General features: G+C 35.9%; 2 protein-coding genes across 2 annotated transcripts; both read right to left on the bottom strand.

Moving 5' to 3' along the window:
* Window positions 1–440: 440 nt before the first annotated feature.
* LOC140148329 (galactosylceramide sulfotransferase-like) lies at window positions 441–10,105 on the bottom strand. The gene is made up of 3 exons (XM_072170243.1): window positions 9,899–10,105; window positions 5,880–5,983; window positions 441–2,311 (listed from the first exon to the last, which is right to left on the bottom strand). The coding sequence occupies exons 1-3, from the start codon at window positions 10,088–10,090 to the stop codon at window positions 1,153–1,155; spliced, it is 1,455 nt and encodes a 484-aa protein (XP_072026344.1). The 5' UTR covers window positions 10,091–10,105; the 3' UTR covers window positions 441–1,152.
* A 6,897-nt stretch (window positions 10,106–17,002) lies between these two features.
* On the bottom strand, window positions 17,003–20,217 carry LOC140147180 (uncharacterized). Its single transcript, XM_072168960.1, has 2 exons — window positions 19,689–20,217; window positions 17,003–17,025 (listed from the first exon to the last, which is right to left on the bottom strand). Exons 1-2 carry the CDS (start codon window positions 20,215–20,217, stop codon window positions 17,003–17,005), a joined length of 552 nt encoding a protein of 183 aa, XP_072025061.1.
* Window positions 20,218–21,627: the final 1,410 nt, after the last annotated feature.

Here is a 21,627-nt window from a genome sequence, read left to right on the forward strand (position 1 = left end):
GGCATGAGGTGAAAGTGGCCGGGCGGTATTCGAAAAATTTTGTACAGGAATGTGTCACACAGACTTCCGGATGCTGACTTGTAACTACTTTTTGCTGTTTTGCCAATTTTTCACAAAAAAAAACACACCCAGAAAGCACTTTTAAGGACACTTTTGCTCAAATGCCACCAATCTCCACTGAAAGCCCACCCTCGTATATACTTGTATCAAAATCGCTGAAAAGGTATCCCAGAACAGTGGCACATACCCGTATACCTTCAACCACGGAGACCACCTCCCCTCCCCCTTCCAGTGAAAGTGCAGTTAGAAGTGCTCTCAAAGTAGAGGATATGGAGCCAGGTGAATTTGATGTGTATAATGAAAGTGCTAATGCCGCTGAGCTATAAGGAGTTGTGGATTACATCAAAAGTGTATTTATCCCCAAAGAGGTTCATATTGATCTTTTTCGGCTTGCTGAGCTATGGTTTAAAAGGTTCTACAGTCATAGTCCCATCAAGTGAGCAGATTTGATTAATAATATTCTTCTGTTTCATGGAACGGCGTGAATGGCGAAAGTAGCACCATTTTGAATGTCATCAGCCAGTTGTCTTTGAAATTCAACAGTGGACTTTGCCAAATATAAATTTGGAACTGGACATTACTTCAGAGATTCGTCTGGAACTTACAGGAGCGAAACTGATCAACAACAAGACTGCCAGATAAGTATATAACGCAATAAGATCTTAATCTGTATGTTGTTATTTATATCTACGACCGTTACCGATACATCCTGAACTTAAAACAAAACTTACATTGTTTGAATATAGAACAGTACATGTGTTAATTGTGTATCTATGAGTGAACCTGGGAAAAGATCTTTTCGGTCTTCAGTCTTTCTCGATCGTAATATAACAGTAACAAAATGCTGGAGAATTATTTTTCTATTATAATTGAAGACTGAATTGAAAAGACCAGTTTGTGTCTGACGTCCTGTCAAGCAAACCAAAAATGTCGTACTGCGCAGGTCAGCAACCAATCACACCGCGCCGTTGCCCTGACGTCAGATGCAAACTTGTCTGTTTAATTCGGTATTCAATTATATATCATCCACTCCATTGCACATTGCTGTTATCTCCCCCCCCCCCCGATAATTGTTGGTTCCGTCACTGCATGTTATGTCATAATTCTGGTAGATGTACAGTTTTGTCTATCATAAACCCTATCAAATAAAACTTTCTTATTCTCTGCCACAGTATGACAAAACAATGAGGCGTTTTGCTTCGCCTCAAAATCCCCGTACTTAATTATTCTTTTACCACGACTTTCAATTATCACATTTTTATCACTGCATTCATTGAAGATATTTTGATTAAGCTCACGAAAGTGTTTTAAATGTTCTTCAAAATTTGGCCCGTATTCTTTAATTCGTCGCCACAACGTTTGATTGAAATGGCGGTACAATAAAACGTCAGCATGGTTCCATGCTCGTATTTTCTGACGCAGTTCATCTGATAGATTCCGTCTTGCTCTGCGAAAATTTTTGGGAAGATACACAATATCCTCATAGCCCCAACAGAGTTCTTGTTTCAAAAGCAACAGTGATTCATCGAAATATTCCATTATTAGAATTAAGTCAAATTCTTTAGTTAAAGAATCAATTGTCTTATTTATGGCACTCTCATTGTAAAATGAGTGGGCTTCTAAACCCAAGTCATATGACTGACTGTTTTGTGAATAATACCATCTTCTGCCCATTACTTTTTCATATTTCATCTTGTGTAATTTATTGCGATAATAATCGGGCTTTTTCAAAAAATGTTCAATCCACTGTGTTTTAGGTATTTTAGAAATATTCGAGATAGCCTCTTGAAATAGAAACTGATCAAAGGATGATTCCCATTGTGTACTTGGTTCCCGCAAAATAGAAATATACTTTGTACTAGTCTTCATGAATTTGTCCATTGCAGTTCTGTTATAGCGTACATGGATAGTCAACATGTCGTAGTTGGTATACTTGCCGTAATCACCGTCAGACACATTTATAGGAGGTAGAAAGAACGTTTGTGGACTCTCTTCTGCATTCACAGGGAGAAAATAGAAGTGGCCGTTTTGTGAAGAATTTTTGTTAAACACAAAGGAGGAGTTACGAAAAAAGCCGAATCTGTGGATGATTGTCTGCAGAGTTGTGCTTCCTGTCTTGTGTGTTTTGATGAATACAACTTGTTCAGATGGAACACATCTGGCCTGAATGGGCTGAGCATGCTGAGTGTGTTGCTGTTCTAACCAGTCTGTCGTGTTTTTCCTCAATACACCTGATGCTGATTTGGGTTGCCTGCATGTAAGGAAATCACAACAAGAAGGTTCTTAACAGAGGTAGAAGGCTTGATAGAAAATTCGCAAATAACTAACTCGATATCAGGGCGTGTGTTTAAAAACTCCGTTGGTTGCAATGATAAATTTTTTTTTAAACAACCTCAGTTTTGTTCTGATTTAACTGGAGTTTATTATGACCCATCCTAAATTGATATCAGAAGTGCCCGAGGATAACTTTGCAAGGGCATGCTCACTAGGGTGGGCCGAAAAACACTTTTTTTCTCGGATCGACTTGGAACTCTCGGAGAATAATAATGCTACCCCTACCCCTTAATTTAGCAACTCAAATAACATCAATATTTGAATACATACACGTCTTTAGCAGAAAATAATGGAAACCAATTGGAGATTGCTTGCTATTTGGTGATGTTCTAGAGCGTCCAAACAAACTACCCAAAGTGTTTGATGTCATCTGAATGCCTACTTTTCCCATGTTAACCCTACTGATTTCACCATATAGAGTTATACAGTAAGAAATAGTAAATAAATAGGGATTTTGTGAAAATCTACTGCCTGGGCGAAACATACTCCGATCTTACTGATATTTCAGCACAATAGTAGTATGTACCCTAGTAAAATTCTCCGAGAGTTCCAAGTCGATCACCAGAGATCTTAGGTCAAACTCACAATTTAGGTGAATATCATCAGCATAGCAGTGGAAACATATTGTAACGACGGATGATATCTCCAACCGGACTGATCGCTGATATACATAATAAAACATTGCGGACTACTGATTGCACCAGGGCCGTGACACTCATATTCAATCCCTGTATCTCAATTGAAGTCACTTCACGGCAGTTTGATTGACGTTTGCTAATAAGTTTGGTACGCCTAGTAACGTTTAGGCTAGTCGCTTAGCCTAAAATTTACATACATGTGCACGACAATGTTGTGCGTACTACTTCAATAGTGAAACAGACTTATCCCGTAGTTTGATTGCCAGTTGCTGGGGAGTTTGGTACCCTTAATGACAGGGAATCGGCGAGAGTGTGTTCATCGTACATGGCATTCTTAATTAATATAGTACAGGCTGGGGTCATGTAAATGACTCTTTCAGAAATTTACTTTGCATGTTTATGTTCTAATGACAATTAAAGCCATATTATAACATTTCTGTAAAAATAGATTAGTATTTATTTTCCATAAAATGTTAGCTTTTACTGTCAGATATGCCCCCTTTTAATTTTGAGCCGAACAAGTGAGTAAAGCATAGAAAATTGGAATTTACTACTAGCGCCCATGCGGTTGTAATACGGTACGATCCTCGGGGTGTGTGTGTGTGTATGTGTATCCCGCACGCCGTGTACGTACTGTACATACGTGTTCGACTAATATTAGACTTCTCCGTAGTCCACTTGCCAATTGTGCATTATTCTGGCTATTAAATTTAAGCTTAAAACTCTGATTTAATTAATGAGTGCACAATTGATAGATTTTCACAACTGATCTTTTCAGTCACCGTACGCCCTCTGTTTGTTAGCTTCCCAAGTGGACTACTGACTTTGCCTTGAGAGTTAGGCCAATTTCTGGCCTAACTAAAATTGGTGATGATGTAATGCATCTTTAAAAATGAATCTGGCTTGTGATTGGTCGCCCAGATCTCGTTATTGTTTAAATCCTCCCGACGCGTATTGGTACCATTATAACTATACATGGTACACAACTATCTAGGGAATGCGGCGCTTTTGTGCTGGTGGATGAACGTATGCATCTAGCGCGTATTGTACCACCATGCTTAGATAGATGTTATTGATAAATAATTTTCCCGGGGTAAAGTTCTGCTTAAAAGTGAAAGTCCATAGTCGGTTTTTCGGATAATAAACTGGCAGATTCTAAAATTAGAATTGTTCAATATTGAAGTGTCATTATAATTATGCCATTATGATATGTTGCATTCAATAATATAAGCCTACGTAGGGCCTATACTTTACTTTTACTGTCACAAATATAATTATATAGCCTAAACTTTTCATAACCATTTTATACTAGTATTTTGATGTACTAAATATCAGTATAATTTCGAGTTCAACTGAATGCGTTCATCATGATTAATAACATTTTTATTTATCAAAAATCGACTATGGCATAGTCTAGACAAATATCGAACACGTCTTATTCAAAATCGTTTTATTCAAAATCTCGGGTTTTGACAAAACTACAGTAGGCCTACCTAAAGTTTTGATTTTTGCAGAGTATCTTTATTGACTAAAGTACAGTACAATCGACGTGTAAAAACCAGAATTTAATTTGAGGGCGTTCTCCTCAGCAAATGTTATAATATGGCTTTAACATAATGTTCTTCTTTTCAAAACCAAATATATTTTACTGACCTGACAGTTTCGACCATCTTGGTCGAAGGCCATCGTCGGAGTAATGTTACTTGATTCTTCCTTCTGGTTGATTGGTCACAAACAGAGGGCGTACTAGCACCCAGAAGTGGACCGTATACGTGACTGAGAAAATGGGCCCCCTCATCTCTGTTCATGGTGTTTGGAGCTCTTTTTCTTATCCACATTGATGCGGCGAGCCTCCAGATCACATTCCTTGTCGAGAACTTTTGCGCCGTCCCAATTGATCACATGATTATGTTGAACTGCGTGGTCTGCGATTGCCGATTTGGATTGTTCGCTTTCAAATTGTTTCCTGGGTTGTCTAGTAAAGACTCCTTTACTTGTAGCTACTTTGTCCGATTCCTTTTTATGATCACCCAATCTAGTTTCAAAACGACGATCTGTTTCACCCACATTAGTGTGGGACGGCGCAAAAGTTCTCGACAAGGAAAGTGATCTAGAGGCTCGCCGCATCAAAGAATCCATGTGGATAAGAAAAAGAGCTCCAAACACCAAGAACAGAGATGAGGGGGGCCATTTTCTCAGTCACGTATACGATCCACTTCTGGGCGCTAGTGCGCCCTCTGTTGGTGACCAATCAACCAGAAGGAAGGATCAAGTACCATCACTCCGATGATGGCCTTCGACCAAGATGGCCGAAACTGTCAGGTCAGTAAATATTTGGTTTTGACAAGAACATTCTGTTAATTGTTTATACAAAGGTTATAATGACAAGACTGTCAAAAAAAGTTTAGGTAAGAAATTCAGATCAAATACAATTCATGATGGCGTCTAAAACGGCCGCCAGAATAGAATTTATATTGAAACACACTAGAGCAACAAAAGTTGGATTTTTAGGGGTATGAAAGACGAAAGAAATGTGAGAAAACGCTTTATTTGAACAAAAAAGCAATGAAAATCATGTTTGAATTAAGTTAAAGTTAGTACTGGAGCTGTAGTCTTTATTGCGCACTCTGTGCTCTTTTTCAGAACACAGCGACTCGTAGACAAAAATTGAAAATGGGTGTGGCAGTAAAAAGAAAATACTAATAGAAATAAAATTTCATTTCATTTTTCCCCACCAGAAAGTTTCAACAATTGAAAAATTCAACTTTGTTTTGAAACAAAATGGCTTCTTTGTCTTATTACACTTTTTATTACCTACCCTGTATTTTGAGCGAATATTATACTTACGGAATACGCATACGTTGAATATCAGCAGTGAGAAAATATGCGTACAACAAATATATTATACAGCATATGATTAATGTCTTTGGAAATCCATTCTTGATAATTTTCTGAAAATTAATAGAAACATAGAATAAGATAAAAGATATACAGTCTGCCGGTTGCGAAGGCTTTAATCCCCTGTCGTTAAGCACGTTTTAATTGGATTACGTAACTGACATGGTCACGAGCCCCGCTCGTGCCAACGTGTTGTGTCCTTGGGCAAGGCACTTAATCTTCATTGCCTACTGGTGGGTGGGGGTTGGATTGGATGTTTGTATAGTTGTTTGTTTCAATGTTGCAATATTGGCGCTGATTAAGGGATCTAAAATGAGCGTTAATTGCGTTTCGACAGTATTTTTTATGGGACATGAGAGCACCTCAGACCTATCGAATTGCATTCTGAATACGAAGCATGTCTTTCTGATATCAAATAATTTTCATTTTTGAAAATCACAATATAATACAAATTTTATGACAAATTATAAAAATTTGATATTTTTCAAATTTTTGATATATAACAGTCCTCGAAGTAAATTATATAAATCTAATGATATATTCTTAAAGTGTATGTAGCAGGGAGGAAAAGCCGACGGTCAATTGAAAATTTTGACCTTTCATATTGAAGATATGGATTTTTTTCCCAAAAGACCTTTTTTTTTTGGTGTTTTTGGAAAAAAAATCCATATCTTCAATACGAAAGGTCAAAATTTTCAATTGATCGTCGGCTTTTCATCCCACCTACATACACTTTAAGTATAAATCATCAGATTTATAAAGTTTACTTCGAGTACTGTTATATATCAAAAATATCAATTTTTATTGATTTGTCATAAAATGTGTATTAACTTGCGAATTTCAAAAAATCAAAATTATTTGATATCAGAATGACATTCTTCGTATTCAAAATGCGATTCGATATGTCTGATGTGCTCTAATGTCCCAAAATAAATACTGTCCAAACGTTCATACCCCAGCCCTTAAGCTGCTGCCTGCAAATTGCATTGTGTCTGTTTAGGTGTGTTTAATGTACAATTCTAGCAATTTGACGTGCGGGTCACCATTTGAGTTTGAAATAAAACCTTCCTTTTTTTTTAAAGAATGTGACTGCGCTAACGCTGACCAGTGCGGTAAACAACACATTTTGGGGACTAAATTAAGTTAAAAAGCAATCAAATTATGATAAAGGATTCCTTGAAATTTTGATTATCAACAACGTAAACTTGAACCCCGACTTTAAATCATCGCAATCGGCCACACAACGGTCGAGATGTATGCGAATACGTTTTGCACATAAACCTGATCAATTTGGCACAGGAACAGTGGAGAAAACAGAACTCAAAAATCACTTTTTCTTGAATTGTGCCCCTCCAGATTTCAGATTTTGGTTGAGACAAGTTTTCTAGAAATTCAGAGAAAATTGCAGGACGAGATGTTGTTGCGCACGAAAAAGATCGCTATGGAAAATCTCAGCCCAGTAAGATCATCGATCTCAATGGGCCACACAACAAGCGAGATGCATGCTATACGTTTTGTACACAAACATGTTCAATTAGGCACAGAAACCGTGGCGAAAACAAAAATATTGTTATTTATAATAAATCAAAATACCTTTTTATTTGATTATAAACCTCCAAATTTTGGAATTAGGTTATGATATACTTTTTAGAAATTTACACAAAATTGCAGGACGATATGTTTCAGAAAAGGAAGCACTTTTAAATATCGCTATGGAAAATTTAAATGGGCTACACAACGTGCGAGATGCATGCTAATACAAGCGGTAAAAATACCCGTTTTATATTTAATCATAAACCTCCAGATTTCAGATTAAGGTAGAGACATGTTTAAGAAATTCACAGAAAATTGCAGGAAGGCGACACGTATTTGTGAGCGAAAGAGGAGCACTTTTTACTGTCGCTTTGGAATATCTAGACCCCGAATTTTTAACTGGGTCTGGTTACGCACACATAAAAGTGTAAACATATTGAAGATTTCTTTGAATTATTTTTCCAAAATACACATATCTTCTTGAAAGTGATAGATAGAAAGCAGTATTTTTATCTCCCGTTTTATTCACGTGGTGTGACATCTCCCCCATTTTCTGACCAGATAGAAATTATACGCCAATGTGCCACACATCTGCTCGCTATGAATGGCCAAGTGGTCCAAAAACGTGTAACGCATGACTGATAAAAGTGATGTACCGTACAGATGTATGTATTATAAGAAGTGTTGACAATACAAATTACAATGGCATGCAATATAATTTGAGACTCATTTTTATATGTGTATTCTGGCGCGCTTTCACATGTCAACATTCATGACATTACGTGTCAGTCTGAGACGTCGTATGTACCAATCACATTGGAATACCGTCCATCCCTAATAGTAGGCATGTCCACTAAAAATTGAAGTACTTGATTCAGACTTTACTTATTGGCTGGGAATTGATGAAAGAAACATTTTGGCGTTTAAATCATTTTAATCGGACGTTTCATTCCAGAGATATGGCCTTTCGAGTGTCACGCTTTTATAGGGCTGCTAGAACATGTTAAAAAAGTTTAAGTCCAAAATGGAATACTAACAGAAAGTCCAATTTTAAGGTGCTTTTTCTTAATGTATTTATTAACTAGCGTTATCTGGAACATTATATTTGCTGATAACCACATGAAATAAGATCATCCTGAAAATTTAAACGATTTTGTTGACATACAACAAAAAATATAAGACCTCAAAACCCATGGTTTGTTTGGTGGAACCTCAAGTATGATCATAGATGGCTGCCATGGGAAAATATCTCCATAGAGGAGCTGAACAATAAGTGGCTTTTTTTCAAATGAATAGCGGCAGTCTTAAACATTGTTCAATCTTTTAATGTCAGCACATTTTATCTTCAAAAATGATTATATTTCATCATGATATAAGTTTGGTAACATTAATCACTACCAATTTTGAGAAATTTGCTCCAACTCAACGGTTATCTTTACTACATTGAGCAATACACTGTGTGTGCATGGAAGCCATGATGTATTATCTAAAATGGTCATGGTGGTCAGGAGTGCATAATTTGAGATGGGTTTCGGCAGGCTTAAACATTCTTTAATTTCTTAACATCCTGTACATTTTGTCTTCAAAATAGTTACATTTTATGACTATGTAAGTTTGCTTGTCTGATTCACTCCAAACTCGGAGATAATTGCGTTTGAACACCTGATGCACGGAATGGTGTCACTTCAACCTGTTGTAGTTCTCATCTCATTACATTTTTCATTAAAAAAAGTTGATCTCTTCATGAAGGAAGGTCCTCTCTATTTACTGACCAATCAGGAAAAAGTTTGGTTAATGTTTTCTGGTGGAATCAGGAATTTCTTGAAACACCCTGACATAGGCCTACATTTGGATCAAAACAAGTATGTACGCCATTTAACAGGCCTGGGATTTCTTGTATCGATCAGTTTCTCCTTAGACAATACGTGTGTGAGTGCAGTAAATGAAAAATCGTGCTAGTGGAAACTGTATTGACAGTGGGCATCCCTAATAGGCAATTCTTACGCGTATAAGAAATGTTATGGCGAGATTTCATTGGTCGAATATGAATACGCGTAAGATGATAGGTTATTTGGGTTTAAATATGGGTTCTTTATAATATGATTCGTCAATTTAAGCATCCCGCTAGATTTTAACACGAATAAGATGCGACCTTACACGTGTAAGATGCCATCTTACACGTGTAAGGTTACACGTATAGTCTTACACGTTTTTTGGCCATTCATAGCTCGCACTATAAACACGTGTATAACACTGTAAGCCTACTTTTCGGCGTAGTGGTAAAAGCCAAATAACCATTCCCGCCGATTACGAACTGATCAATCTATAGGCCTAGATGAATAGTAGGCCTAATTAAATGAATAAGAAATACATAGGCCTAGATAAATAATTGACCAAATAAGAATAATTTTGGCGGGGTCAGTTAAATCTCTAACCTGCGTGTGCGGTGACCATAGCAGATTTCGCGTAGGCCTAGCTGCAAACGGCCGGTCAAGTTGTGCTCGGTCCATATTCAGTGCAGAGCAAGAAAAAAGAGCTACTTCTGCCTCCTGCCTACTCGGTAGGATACAGCAAGAGCTCTTATACATGTACGTTGTTGAAGGCATATAATGTTGTTGAAGGCACATGCTTCCACGATATGACTATTCTGTGACTGTAATCAAGAGGGTCATATTTATCATGTTCCATTTGTTTCTACAAGGAAGTATGTGTCAGCTGATGTGTGGGAGGAAGTAGTGACGTGTAATGTTACAAGCTGTCTACTGCCTTAAAGAATTAATTGACGATTTCCGTCAAATTTTAATTTTGTTATTCTTTATTCAAAATGTTGAAATAATATTAGTAATAAATACCGGGAAGGGTACGTTGCTGTCCATTTTAAGTAGAAATAACATGGTAAAGTGAAAGAAATCCCACTGGTTATTTTAGCCATTAACATGCAGTTCTATGGGAGGACATAATATTATCATAATTTTTTTAATTATTATAATATGTCGAACTTTGCTCTGTTGACCTACAAAGACAATAAATTTGGCCGATTCCATTTAGGTGCAAGTTGGGACATGTGTAAACATTACAAATATGCAAACAAATCAGGTTTAAAAAAAATTAACCAATTTCATATTATCAGATCGTACATTATGGGTTTAAGGGGGAATATGCCAAGAAATGATATATTTATAGAAAGGAAAATTACCTTTCTTTTGCTTTTCTTTGACATCAATCGGAGCTTCTGTTCAAAAGTTATGGTCAAAATGTAACTTCGTAAATTAGAATCTCTTATGTATTTCATTGTTTTTCAACCTGCGATATTTCTTATGTATTCTATTGTTTTCTCAAGCTGCGATATTTAATTTTTCCACTTCAAAAACTAATTAAGCTAACAGTCCCAGCAAACACAAAAAGTTTTAAAAACGTATTAAATAAGTTATATTTTGGCTTTTGGTTTAGGTAAAAACGTTTTAATAACATTAAAATGTCGGGTTATATAAAGGTCATGATAACTTTTTAAAACGTTTTGTATGAAAACACACTACAACAATATTTTTTTAGTGTTTTCAACAAATGTTATTGTAAACTGCTTTTGCAAACATTTTTGCCAAATATTGTGTCAATACTTAAATAACATTATGTTAAAATATTTGAACCCAGCAAACACAGAAATGTTCTTAAAATGTTTTTTTCAAAACCTTTTAGTAACATTTAAATGTCGGGTTATATAAAAGTCATGAAAACGTTTTTAAAACGTTATTGAAAATATCTTGGGCAAACATTTTTCGCAAAATATTTTTTCAACCCCAAAATAACATTCTGTTTAGAATGTTTTGTATAAAGTTTTCAAGAATGTTTTTGGAATGTTATCAAAACGTTTTTATACCCTTTATATAACCCGACATTTAAACGTTTTCTGTAAAACATTTTTGTTTGCTGAGCAGTAGATTATCAAAAATGTTTTTTAAGGTTATGAGGTTACTCTTTATATACCCTTTATATAACCCGACATTTAAACGTTTTCTGACAACCTTTTATAACCTTTTGCGAATGATGTCTAAAACGTTTTGTGTTTGCTGGGAGTGTATGTTAGAGGTATAGGGCATTTCCTAGTTAACGTCACTGTGTGAAAAATAACTGGCCAATATTTATTGTAGGGCCTACTCTCTGAGTTTCTGGGAAATATAGTTTTGTAACATGTCCTAAATTTTTAGCTAATTTAGATATTTTGAAATATTCGCACTTTGGTGTTTTAGTAAGTAGGGCACGGCATGGCCTGCAAAAACTGTTAGTGACTATCACTCACTTGTAGACCGCTCTCTTCCGAAGGGCATTAAAGCTAAACCACTTGACGGATATTTTTTGTACTTGCTGTCAATCAAGAACAACGGATACAATATACATGTAGGCTAAAAACTGAGTATGTGGGGCATCTGCAAATGTTCGTATACCTCCCTGATATAAATGTCTTTTCTGCCTTTTACCCATGCTTATTATTAAGAAATACACTGCAGGTTTTAGTTAGTTGGCTATATAAACTCACCGTACATGCACATTTTACATTTACCCCAAGACAGAGAATTTTCAAACTTGGACTAAAATCTGCGATATTTGTCTGCCCTCAGAGAGGATCATTTATTCAATACACATATACCAATATTTCTACATAAATGCAATAGTTTGAAGTACTGATCATTTACATCACATAATTTGATAAACATCTGTAACATAATATAACATAGGCCTTTATGATAGAATCGAGTAATAATACCCGTAGACATTACTTCCCGGTAACCTACCACTGAAAGCTAATTAACAATATATAATATAATATTAGGGCTTGAATAAATCGGAGAGCAAACATTATCCATAGCCACTACTTCCCGGTAAACGTACCACTGAAAGCTAATTAACAATATATAATAATATTAGGGCTTGAATAAATCGGAGAGCAAACATTATCCATAGCCACTACTTCCCGGTAAACATACCACTGAAAGCTAATGAACAGTATATAATATAATATTAGGGCTTGAATAAATCGGAGAGCAAACATTATCCATAGCCACTACTTCCCGGTAAACATACCACTGAAAGCTAATTAACTGTATATATTATGACCTGGTAAATCATACCGATAGCCACTACATTCCGGTAAAACTACCACTGAATGCTAATTTAACATAACATAATATTTATCAAGTTAACCTAATATTAATTATTAGGCCATATGATCAGAATTGGTATCATTAACATGATTAAGAAATAGTATAAAGATCAATAAACCGCCCTTAAAGAAGTACATTTTTCACATCAGGGCTGGGCGGGAGGGAAATTTCATCATGATCCACTCTGATCAATTGCAGACAAACAAGTGATTCAAATGAGCTAGGCAGCCAACATCACAGTGCACAAACAAAGCAGAGAACTCCCATTAGATATAACAATACCATAACAAAGGGCTCAACCATTCTCTGCTGGGGTAAATTGGTTCTATTTAGACAAGCTAAATAAAACCTTATTACCCCAAGACAGAGAATTTTCAAACTTGGACTAAAATCTGCGATATTTGTCTGCCCTCAGAGAGGATCATTTATTCAATACACATATACCAATATTTCTACATAAATGCAATAGTTTGAAGTACTGATCATTTACATCACATAATTTGATAAACATCTGTAACATAATATAACATAGGCCTTTATGATAGAATCGAGTAATAATACCCGTAGACATTACTTCCGGTAACCTACCACTGAAAGCTAATTAACAATATATAATATAATATTAGGGCTTGAATAAATCGGAGAGCAAACATTATCCATAGCCACTACTTCCCGGTAAACGTACCACTGAAAGCTAATTAACAATATATAATAATATTAGGGCTTGAATAAATCGGAGAGCAAACATTATCCATAGCCACTACTTCCCGGTAAACATACCACTGAAAGCTAATGAACAGTATATAATATAATATTAGGGCTTGAATAAATCGGAGAGCAAACATTATCCATAGCCACTACTTCCCGGTAAACATACCACTGAAAGCTAATTAACTGTATATATTATGACCTGGTAAATCATACCGATAGCCACTACATTCCGGTAAAACTACCACTGAATGCTAATTTAACATAACATAATATTTATCAAGTTAACCTAATATTAATTATTAGGCCATATGATCAGAATTGGTATCATTAACATGATTAAGAAATAGTATAAAGATCAATAAACCGCCAAACAAGTTTCTTTGCAAAAGAAACTTGCTATCCCCCCCATTTTTTTTTGAGAGGGGAGGTATAAAAGCATGTTAATTTTGCCAGTTTCTGGTTTTAGTTTAAAACATGTACCAGTGATTTTTTGGTGGTAACAAGCACTAGTAGTACATATTCCAACCCAATTGGGCCAATGATCAGCCTATTGATTTCTCATAAATTTATTCATGTACCATTTAACTTCTGTAGATAACAAAGTTAGCTAACTTCTATAACATTGAAACATACTGTGGTTTTGAGTTTATTCAGCACGATCAGATAGTTAATATCCCTGTAAATGCCAAGCTGTCCTACACGTACATCTAGTTGTTACTAAAATTAGACGAAGTACAATAATATGTATAAACCTTGGATTAACAACACTTAACTCGTGCAGTACATTTTGGTATCATTACTTAAAAGACAATCATTATTTAAAAGACAATCATAGCATATTATGTCGGTATTTAGAAACTAAAGAGTGTTAACAATAAAACTAGACCACATTAATTTCAATATGCTTGTTGAAATATTCATTACATCTTCCCAAATTTTAAGAAACACATTTTTGCATCTAATAAATCACCATGTACATTTAAGGTAAGCCATTCAGAATTAAAATCTTAACCAGACAATATCACAAATTTTGTATGCTTCATGAAATAAAACATACTGCAAATTATTTTAAAGACTAACAAAGCATAATAATATTTAATGCTGACCCAATGTTAACAATGAAGTGAATGGCCCATGATTTTTGATATGGTTGTTGAAATATTCATAATATATCTTCACAGAATTCTTGAAACATTTTGTTGCATCCAAGAAATAGCCATAACATAAAATATGCGCATTTATAAATAATTTTAAAAAAGCTTATTGATGGTAAATTAGCGTGCATTTCAACAAGTGTACAAATTTGGTATGCTTGGTATACTTTGGTATTTTTTACTATAATTGTTAAAATATGATATTAAGAATTATTTTCTTTCTTTGGTATAATTTGGTATAATTTGGTATATCAAAGTCAATCCAAAGTTCCAATCCATATTTCAAGATTTGAAACTAATGCTAACCATGTAAACAATGAGAAACTCTGAAAAATGAAATATGCCAACTCTCTATTTATCGCACGTAGTTCCGAAGACAAACTGTTCCTTATAACAGAAGTTGTAACCAACTAACCATTAGCCTATTTTTCGCACTCAATGTATTGCACAATTTAAATATTTGAATTGTTCATTAGATGCATCACACTTTGGTATGCCTAATAGGCCTAGCACAATTCACTATACTGGTAAGCGTGAAAAAAAGCATACTACAGTTATTTGTATAAGCCAGAAATTATAAAAAGTATTTAAAAACTATACAATAATGTTCACCCTGAATATCATGTCTCATTATTTTTGCTTGTTGAATTATTCCCTATACTTCACGAAATTCTAGAACACAATAATAGAGAGCAGCATGAATACACAATTATAATAAATCTTACCAATTAACTACGTTAGATGGATGCATCTCAACAAGTGCAGCGCGTTTTGGCATGCTTATACTAAATAAGCCTGCTACCATCATTTTAAAGACAAACGAACATATTTCAAGATAAAGAAACTAATGCTAACAATGGAAACAAAGACAAAATATTTTTTATGGACCAATTGAAATAGGCCTATTCTCTATTTTGCACGCAGTTCTGAAGAGGCACTTTTGTTTATAACAGAAGTTGTACCGTTGTATAAAAATAGGCAGTATATTTTGAACAACAATAGAATTGTTACTATTGTACAATTTTTTAATCTATACTTAGATATTTGAATTCATGAAATCTTACGATATTGGTATTTCCATACATAAGACGCATTTAATTGAACCTTCCAAGCTTAATGGTAAGTAACAAATACCTTAATTGTTGAGTTATCACTATTTGAGTGAATAACTGCTATTCTTCATTCGATTCAATTAGTATTCTGATTTGATCAAATAGTTTACTGTTCTCAATGTAAGAAATCCAGAAATACATAGTAATTGTCCTCAGAAGAAAACATTTGAAGATTATATGTTCACATTCTTCATGCGCAGATCATTTCTTCATCAGTTACCAATACCATATCCCTACCTACGTCTATGTAGGCGAGATGAGCACGTCAACAGACACAGACCCTTAGTATAACATTATCCATTTGTTCGTAGTTGAAGATTTATCAGCTGTGATATGCGACTAATTTAAGTTGATATGCATGCACCTTTAGCACGCTTTTCTTCATGGCTAATTATCATTGTCCATCTGTTCGCAGTTGACAATTAGCTGTGATTTGCGTCGAATTTAAGTTGATAACCATAATACCTTCAGCTCGCTTTTCTTCATTGGCTTACTACATGTACCAATCCTACCTACTTAAGTTATTGTGTAGGCAAGATGAGCATAACATTGTCAAGTTTTAAGATCGGTGCCGCCACTTTGGCATCTTTTTCAGGAATATCTGAAGAGGCAATTAAAGCAATTTGAATTGCGCCATTATCATGATTATCTTTATCATTACTGTTAGTGTTATTAACACTATTTACAAATGTGTTTCTACTTGGTTGTTCACCCGTATTTACTGGATTTGATACCTGTCCTTCCTTTGTCCGTTGAAAGTCCATCCCTATTTAATTGTTGGTGACGGTCCACCGCTGTGATGATGGTTGTTGTTGAAAACCTGATGCATTTAGTTGCCTTGGTGTTTGGTTTGAGCATTTTCAGGTTGAATTGGCTGTATTTCTTGTTGCCAACCCTGTTGTGAAACGGTAAAGCTGGGTCAGGGTGTTGTTGTTGTGGCTGTTGGGAGGGAACCGTGGAATCATTTACTCGCCGCCGCAAATTTTAATGCTGCTGGTTTTCAAGATTCGGCTATTGCTGAGCAAATTGCCCATGAACGCCTGGTCCGCTCCCAAATTCATGCCTCTTTTAGATATTGTTTGTGGATGTCCAATTTCACCTCGATTTCAACGATTTCCATCTCTGGATATCTGTCGCAAATTAAAGTTGGACCGTGTCAAATTATCCAATTGTAATACCGAAACTGATGAGTTGTAGATTCATAAATTCATAAACTCTATATCCTGTATCTCGAGCCTTATTTATTACTTCTATAATGTATTCCTCGGTAACGGATTGCTGTCAGCATTTAATATAATTGTGTCTATTTGTTTGTCTGAACACTGTGATATGCGATAAACTTCAATTGATACAAGCATTGATCCCGTCATTTTGTAATACACTGCTCTGAAGATCATATTTATTCATTTCCCATCATTCTGTATACCTGAAATAAACCAGAAACAAAAAACAGAAAAAGGGAACGAGATTGTGCATATTTCACCTTGTTGTGTTCGCTGTGCAGATTTCAATGCATAATTTAACTTACAGCTATATAATCGTGTAGATACTACTTGTGCAGTGCTATTCCTGTTAACCATAATGGTAATTAATCCTTATTTACTATTTCTTCCATTTATTCTCCTGTATTCTGTTTCTCGGCCTGATCGACAGCTTCCTCCCTTTTTCAACATCAAAACTGATGCTCTGTATCAGCTTAAAATTCTTAGTTTACTGAATCCCTTGGTGAAATTTAACGCTGGGGATCACATCCTGTTATATTTTCGATTAAATGGTGCCCATATTTATTCACTTTGTTATAGGCCTACTTTATTTGTCACTATTGACCAATATTTTAATTATTTAACCATTCTTCTGATTTATAAACCATAATAATCGAATTGTGAATAATTTTATTTATTTATTTTAATTTATTTATTGGTTTGTTATTTATTCATCTATCTATTTATTTATTTTCAATTATTCTTTTTATTTTATTTAAGTACTTACTAATAATTACTCCATGAACATTGAAACCAATAACAACGCTCATTTCTGTGGACTTGCAATTTAACAGTTGAGCATGTCCCATTTATTGATTACCAAAACAATGCCCTATCGTCAAAACATCACAAACCCTACTTATGGTCCCCACTTGACCGATTTCCACAGCTTGGCACTTGCAACTATTCCTTTGTACGCATGTTTATACATAACATGTAGGCCTATATCATGATATGCTATTATATTAGTTCTATAAATCGTCTAACTTAGTGTCGTCAGCACAGACACTGACTATTTATACCTAACATACGCATGTTTATACATAACATGTAGGCCTATATCATGATATGCTATTATAATATTTCTTCTATAAATCGTCAAACTTAGTGTCGTCAGCACAGACACTGACTGTTACTACACTGACATCTTTTTTAACGGAATACTACTCTAAGTGCGATAGACACCCATATATTACGATAAAGGATGCGATGGTATGATGTTTCTCACTACTAATATAGGCCCAGTATAAGATAGACCTGCATAATTGAATGTAGTTATTATGTATCTCTACAATCATTTTAAACGACTCACCGCGGATAATTCCTTGTTGGAAGACATGGAACTGATCATGTCCTTGCAATCATTCACGAGCGATTAATGCTGATTTACGGCGATAACTACCGCTAATACAATGTGAAACAGTAAAAATTCATCTTAAAAATTCCATCAAAATTTCATCATGATCCACTCTGATCAATTGCAGACAAACAAGTGATTCAAATGAGCTAGGCAGCCAACATCACAGTGCACAAACAAAGCAGAGAACTCCCATTAGATATAACAATACCATAACAAAGGGCTCAACCATTCTCTGCTGGGGTAAATTGGTTCTATTTAGACAAGCTAAATAAAACCTTATTTTTAAATTTATATTAATTCGTAGTCTGTGTTACAGACTGGGAAACCGCTGAAATCATGCTGATTAATACCCGCGAGTTAACAACATGTGTAGGAGCATAGCATAGTAAAATTCAGTTGGGCCTTCGCGGCGACCGGCTCGTGCTCGCCGCTACTCGGCGACCTCGTTCTCGCTGCTTTGCGCGGCGAGCTGTCGCGGCTTCGCCCCTGAAAGAATCGTGAGTCTTCTTTGCCAAAGACTACATCGACAGCCGATGTACAGATCAAACACATTTTTTTCTGGTGCCTAATGTCATTTTAATAATTTATCCTTCACTTTTAAACAATTTTATAAACAATTTTCACTTTCGCTGGGATCACTGAATGTGCCTTTAAGCCAGAATAAGCCTATATCACTTGAGTTTTTCGTGTTAATGACTTTAGTTGAAAAATAAAAGAAGAAGAAAAAAAAGAAGCTTTTCTGTGACTTTAGCCCCCTAACCTTAGACCAAGGTTATACTTATAATATACATTTCATCTTGTCAAAACCAAAAGTTATTTACTGACCTGACAGTTTCGACCATCTTGGACGATGATCATCTTCAGAGTGATGTTTTTCTCTCCACCTTCTGTTTACCAACAGAGGGCGCACCAGCGCCCAGAAGTGGGTCGTATACGTGGCTAAGATAATGGGCCCCCTCGTCTCTGTTCATTGTGTTCGGTGCTCTCTTCCGTATCCAGATGGCTTCTCTTATACGGCGGGCTCCCGAATTACATTCCTTTTCAAGTACTTGAGCATCTTTCCAGTTAATCACATGATTTTGTTGAACGGCATGGTCCGCGATAGCAGATTTGGACTGTTCGCTAGCCGACTGTTTTCTTGTTTGACGAGTAAATGTTCCTTTACTATGGGCTACTTTCTCAGTTTCTTTTTATGCTCTTTCAATCTTGTTTCAAAACGCCGCCCAGTTTCACCAACATAAGTATTATCACAATTTGCACAAGGAATTTCATATATGCAGTCCGTGGTACTCATGGGGTCTCTTTTGTCCTTTGGATGCACCAACATTTTTCTTAAAGTGGTGTGTGGACGTACTGCAGTGGCTATGCCGTGTTTTCTGAAAATGCGAGTGGCTGTTTCTGTCATTTTTTCAACATAAGGTATGATCACAAGTCCTTTGCTTCTTTCCGTGGAATTTTTGTTCTTACTTTGCTTTTTAGCCTGTTTACATTCCATCTTGCGCTTGACATGGTTAAAAGTCCACTCGGGGTAGCCACAATTCTTGAGTGCGTGCTTGATTTTTCCTTCTTCTTGTTCTTTGTCCTCCTTTTCTGATACAACACTGTTCATCCTGTCCAAAAGTGTGCGGACCACGCCCAGTTTATGATGAACGGGGTGATGAGAAGCAAAATTTAAATACTGGTCTGTATGTGTAGCTTTCCTGTAGACCAGTAGCTTAACAGAACCATCAGGTTTGCGCACAATCAACGTGTCTAAAAACGGTATGGATCTTTCTTGTTCTTTCTCGAAAGTAAATTTGATACTGTCCGTGGGGTCCGTTTGATTGAGGTGTGTGGTGAGATTTTCAACTTGATCTTCCTTTACAATTTCTAAAATATCATCCACATAACGTTTCCAGAGGCGCGGCTTACAGTCTAAAGGCGCTGTGGCTATCGCTTGCTGCTCCAGAAATTCCAAATACAAGTTCGCGACAACTGGGGAAACCGGGCTACCCATAGCCGCACCAAATCGCTGGTTGTATATTTTTCCACGAAACAGAAAATATGTGGTGGTAAGTACAAACTTCAGAAGATCAATAATGTCATCCACCGCTAGTAGAGTCCATTACCTTATCCACGTATACGACCCACTTCTGGGCGCTGGTGCGCCCTCTGTTGGTAAACAGAAGGTGGAGAGAAAAACATCACTCTGAAGATGATCATCGTCCAAGATGGTCGAAACTGTCAGGTCAGTAAATAACTTTTGGTTTTGACAAGATGAAATGTATATTATGAGTTTCTACAAACCTAATGAACCTCTTCAACAAGGTTATACTTAGTGGTTGATGTACTCTCATGTCCTACAAAAATACTGTCGAAATTATTTATTTGCAATAAATCTGTTCAATTGTCATGGACAAAAGTATTATGTGGGAGACAAAATGTACGTGAGAGAAACGATGCAGTAGAGCCACGGTAAATACTCACTTTGAATGGCTTTGAAATATTCTGGTTTCGCCACATGGTGGTTTTTAGTCTCCCGAAAAGACTCGAATAAAAATTTTGGTGTGTTGGTGCGGCGCTATCTCGTGAGTCTCGGACATAATGTTGCATTTTGTAGGGCTGATTTTCATCCCCTGATACTGCATCCATTTGCCAACTCATTTGTGGAATTTTGAAGCTTTTCCGATGCCAGATACACGAGGGTTGTATCATCAGCATGGTGGATGTTGTTCTTTCGCATGTCACCATCTGGATTCCGCAGCCCAGGTTCTGGACATCTTTCATCACATTTTAACAATTTTTGACCATTTTGTCATCACGCTTTACAAAATGTAAAACAATAAATAAGCAGACAAGCTTTAAGGGATGGGTTCATTAAAGTAGCGTTCTCCGAAAAGTTTTTCGATAAATTCATTAATTTCTCAAAAAGTAAAAATCTCAGTTTAATAAATAACGGCTAAAATGAAAGCCATTATTGGGGGCCTAATTATCGTATCATTATAATAGGTCTGGCACCAATGCAAGCATTTGTTTCGGTGTCCCAAATTCATAGTAAAATATGCTGACGCTATTTTTTACAAATCGCCTGGAATTGCATATTTAGGTTTCAGCGATTGCTGAAAAAAGTGGGGTATGTTTCTGAAAAGCGTTTCCGCTTGGAATGTAGATGCCTATTGTTGAGCTAAATGTCCGTGATTTTAATTTATAAGCTCTTTCATTGACAATTTGCAACGTCTTTTTCATACCATACGGATCGCCTGCTTGAATCCCGATATTTAAAAAAATATCGGGATTTTAAACCAAACAACCAGCAAAAAGAGTTCTCTAAACTGTCCTCTAACCACAGATAACATTAGATCGACTGTGCTATTGGTAGAATTTAAACGAGAACCAAAAGTGTTCGCCGAAGTCATGCAAATATGGA

The sequence above is a fragment of the Amphiura filiformis genome, chromosome 3 (genome assembly GCF_039555335.1).
Source record: "Amphiura filiformis chromosome 3, Afil_fr2py, whole genome shotgun sequence".
Classification (NCBI taxonomy): domain Eukaryota; kingdom Metazoa; phylum Echinodermata; class Ophiuroidea; order Amphilepidida; family Amphiuridae; genus Amphiura; species Amphiura filiformis.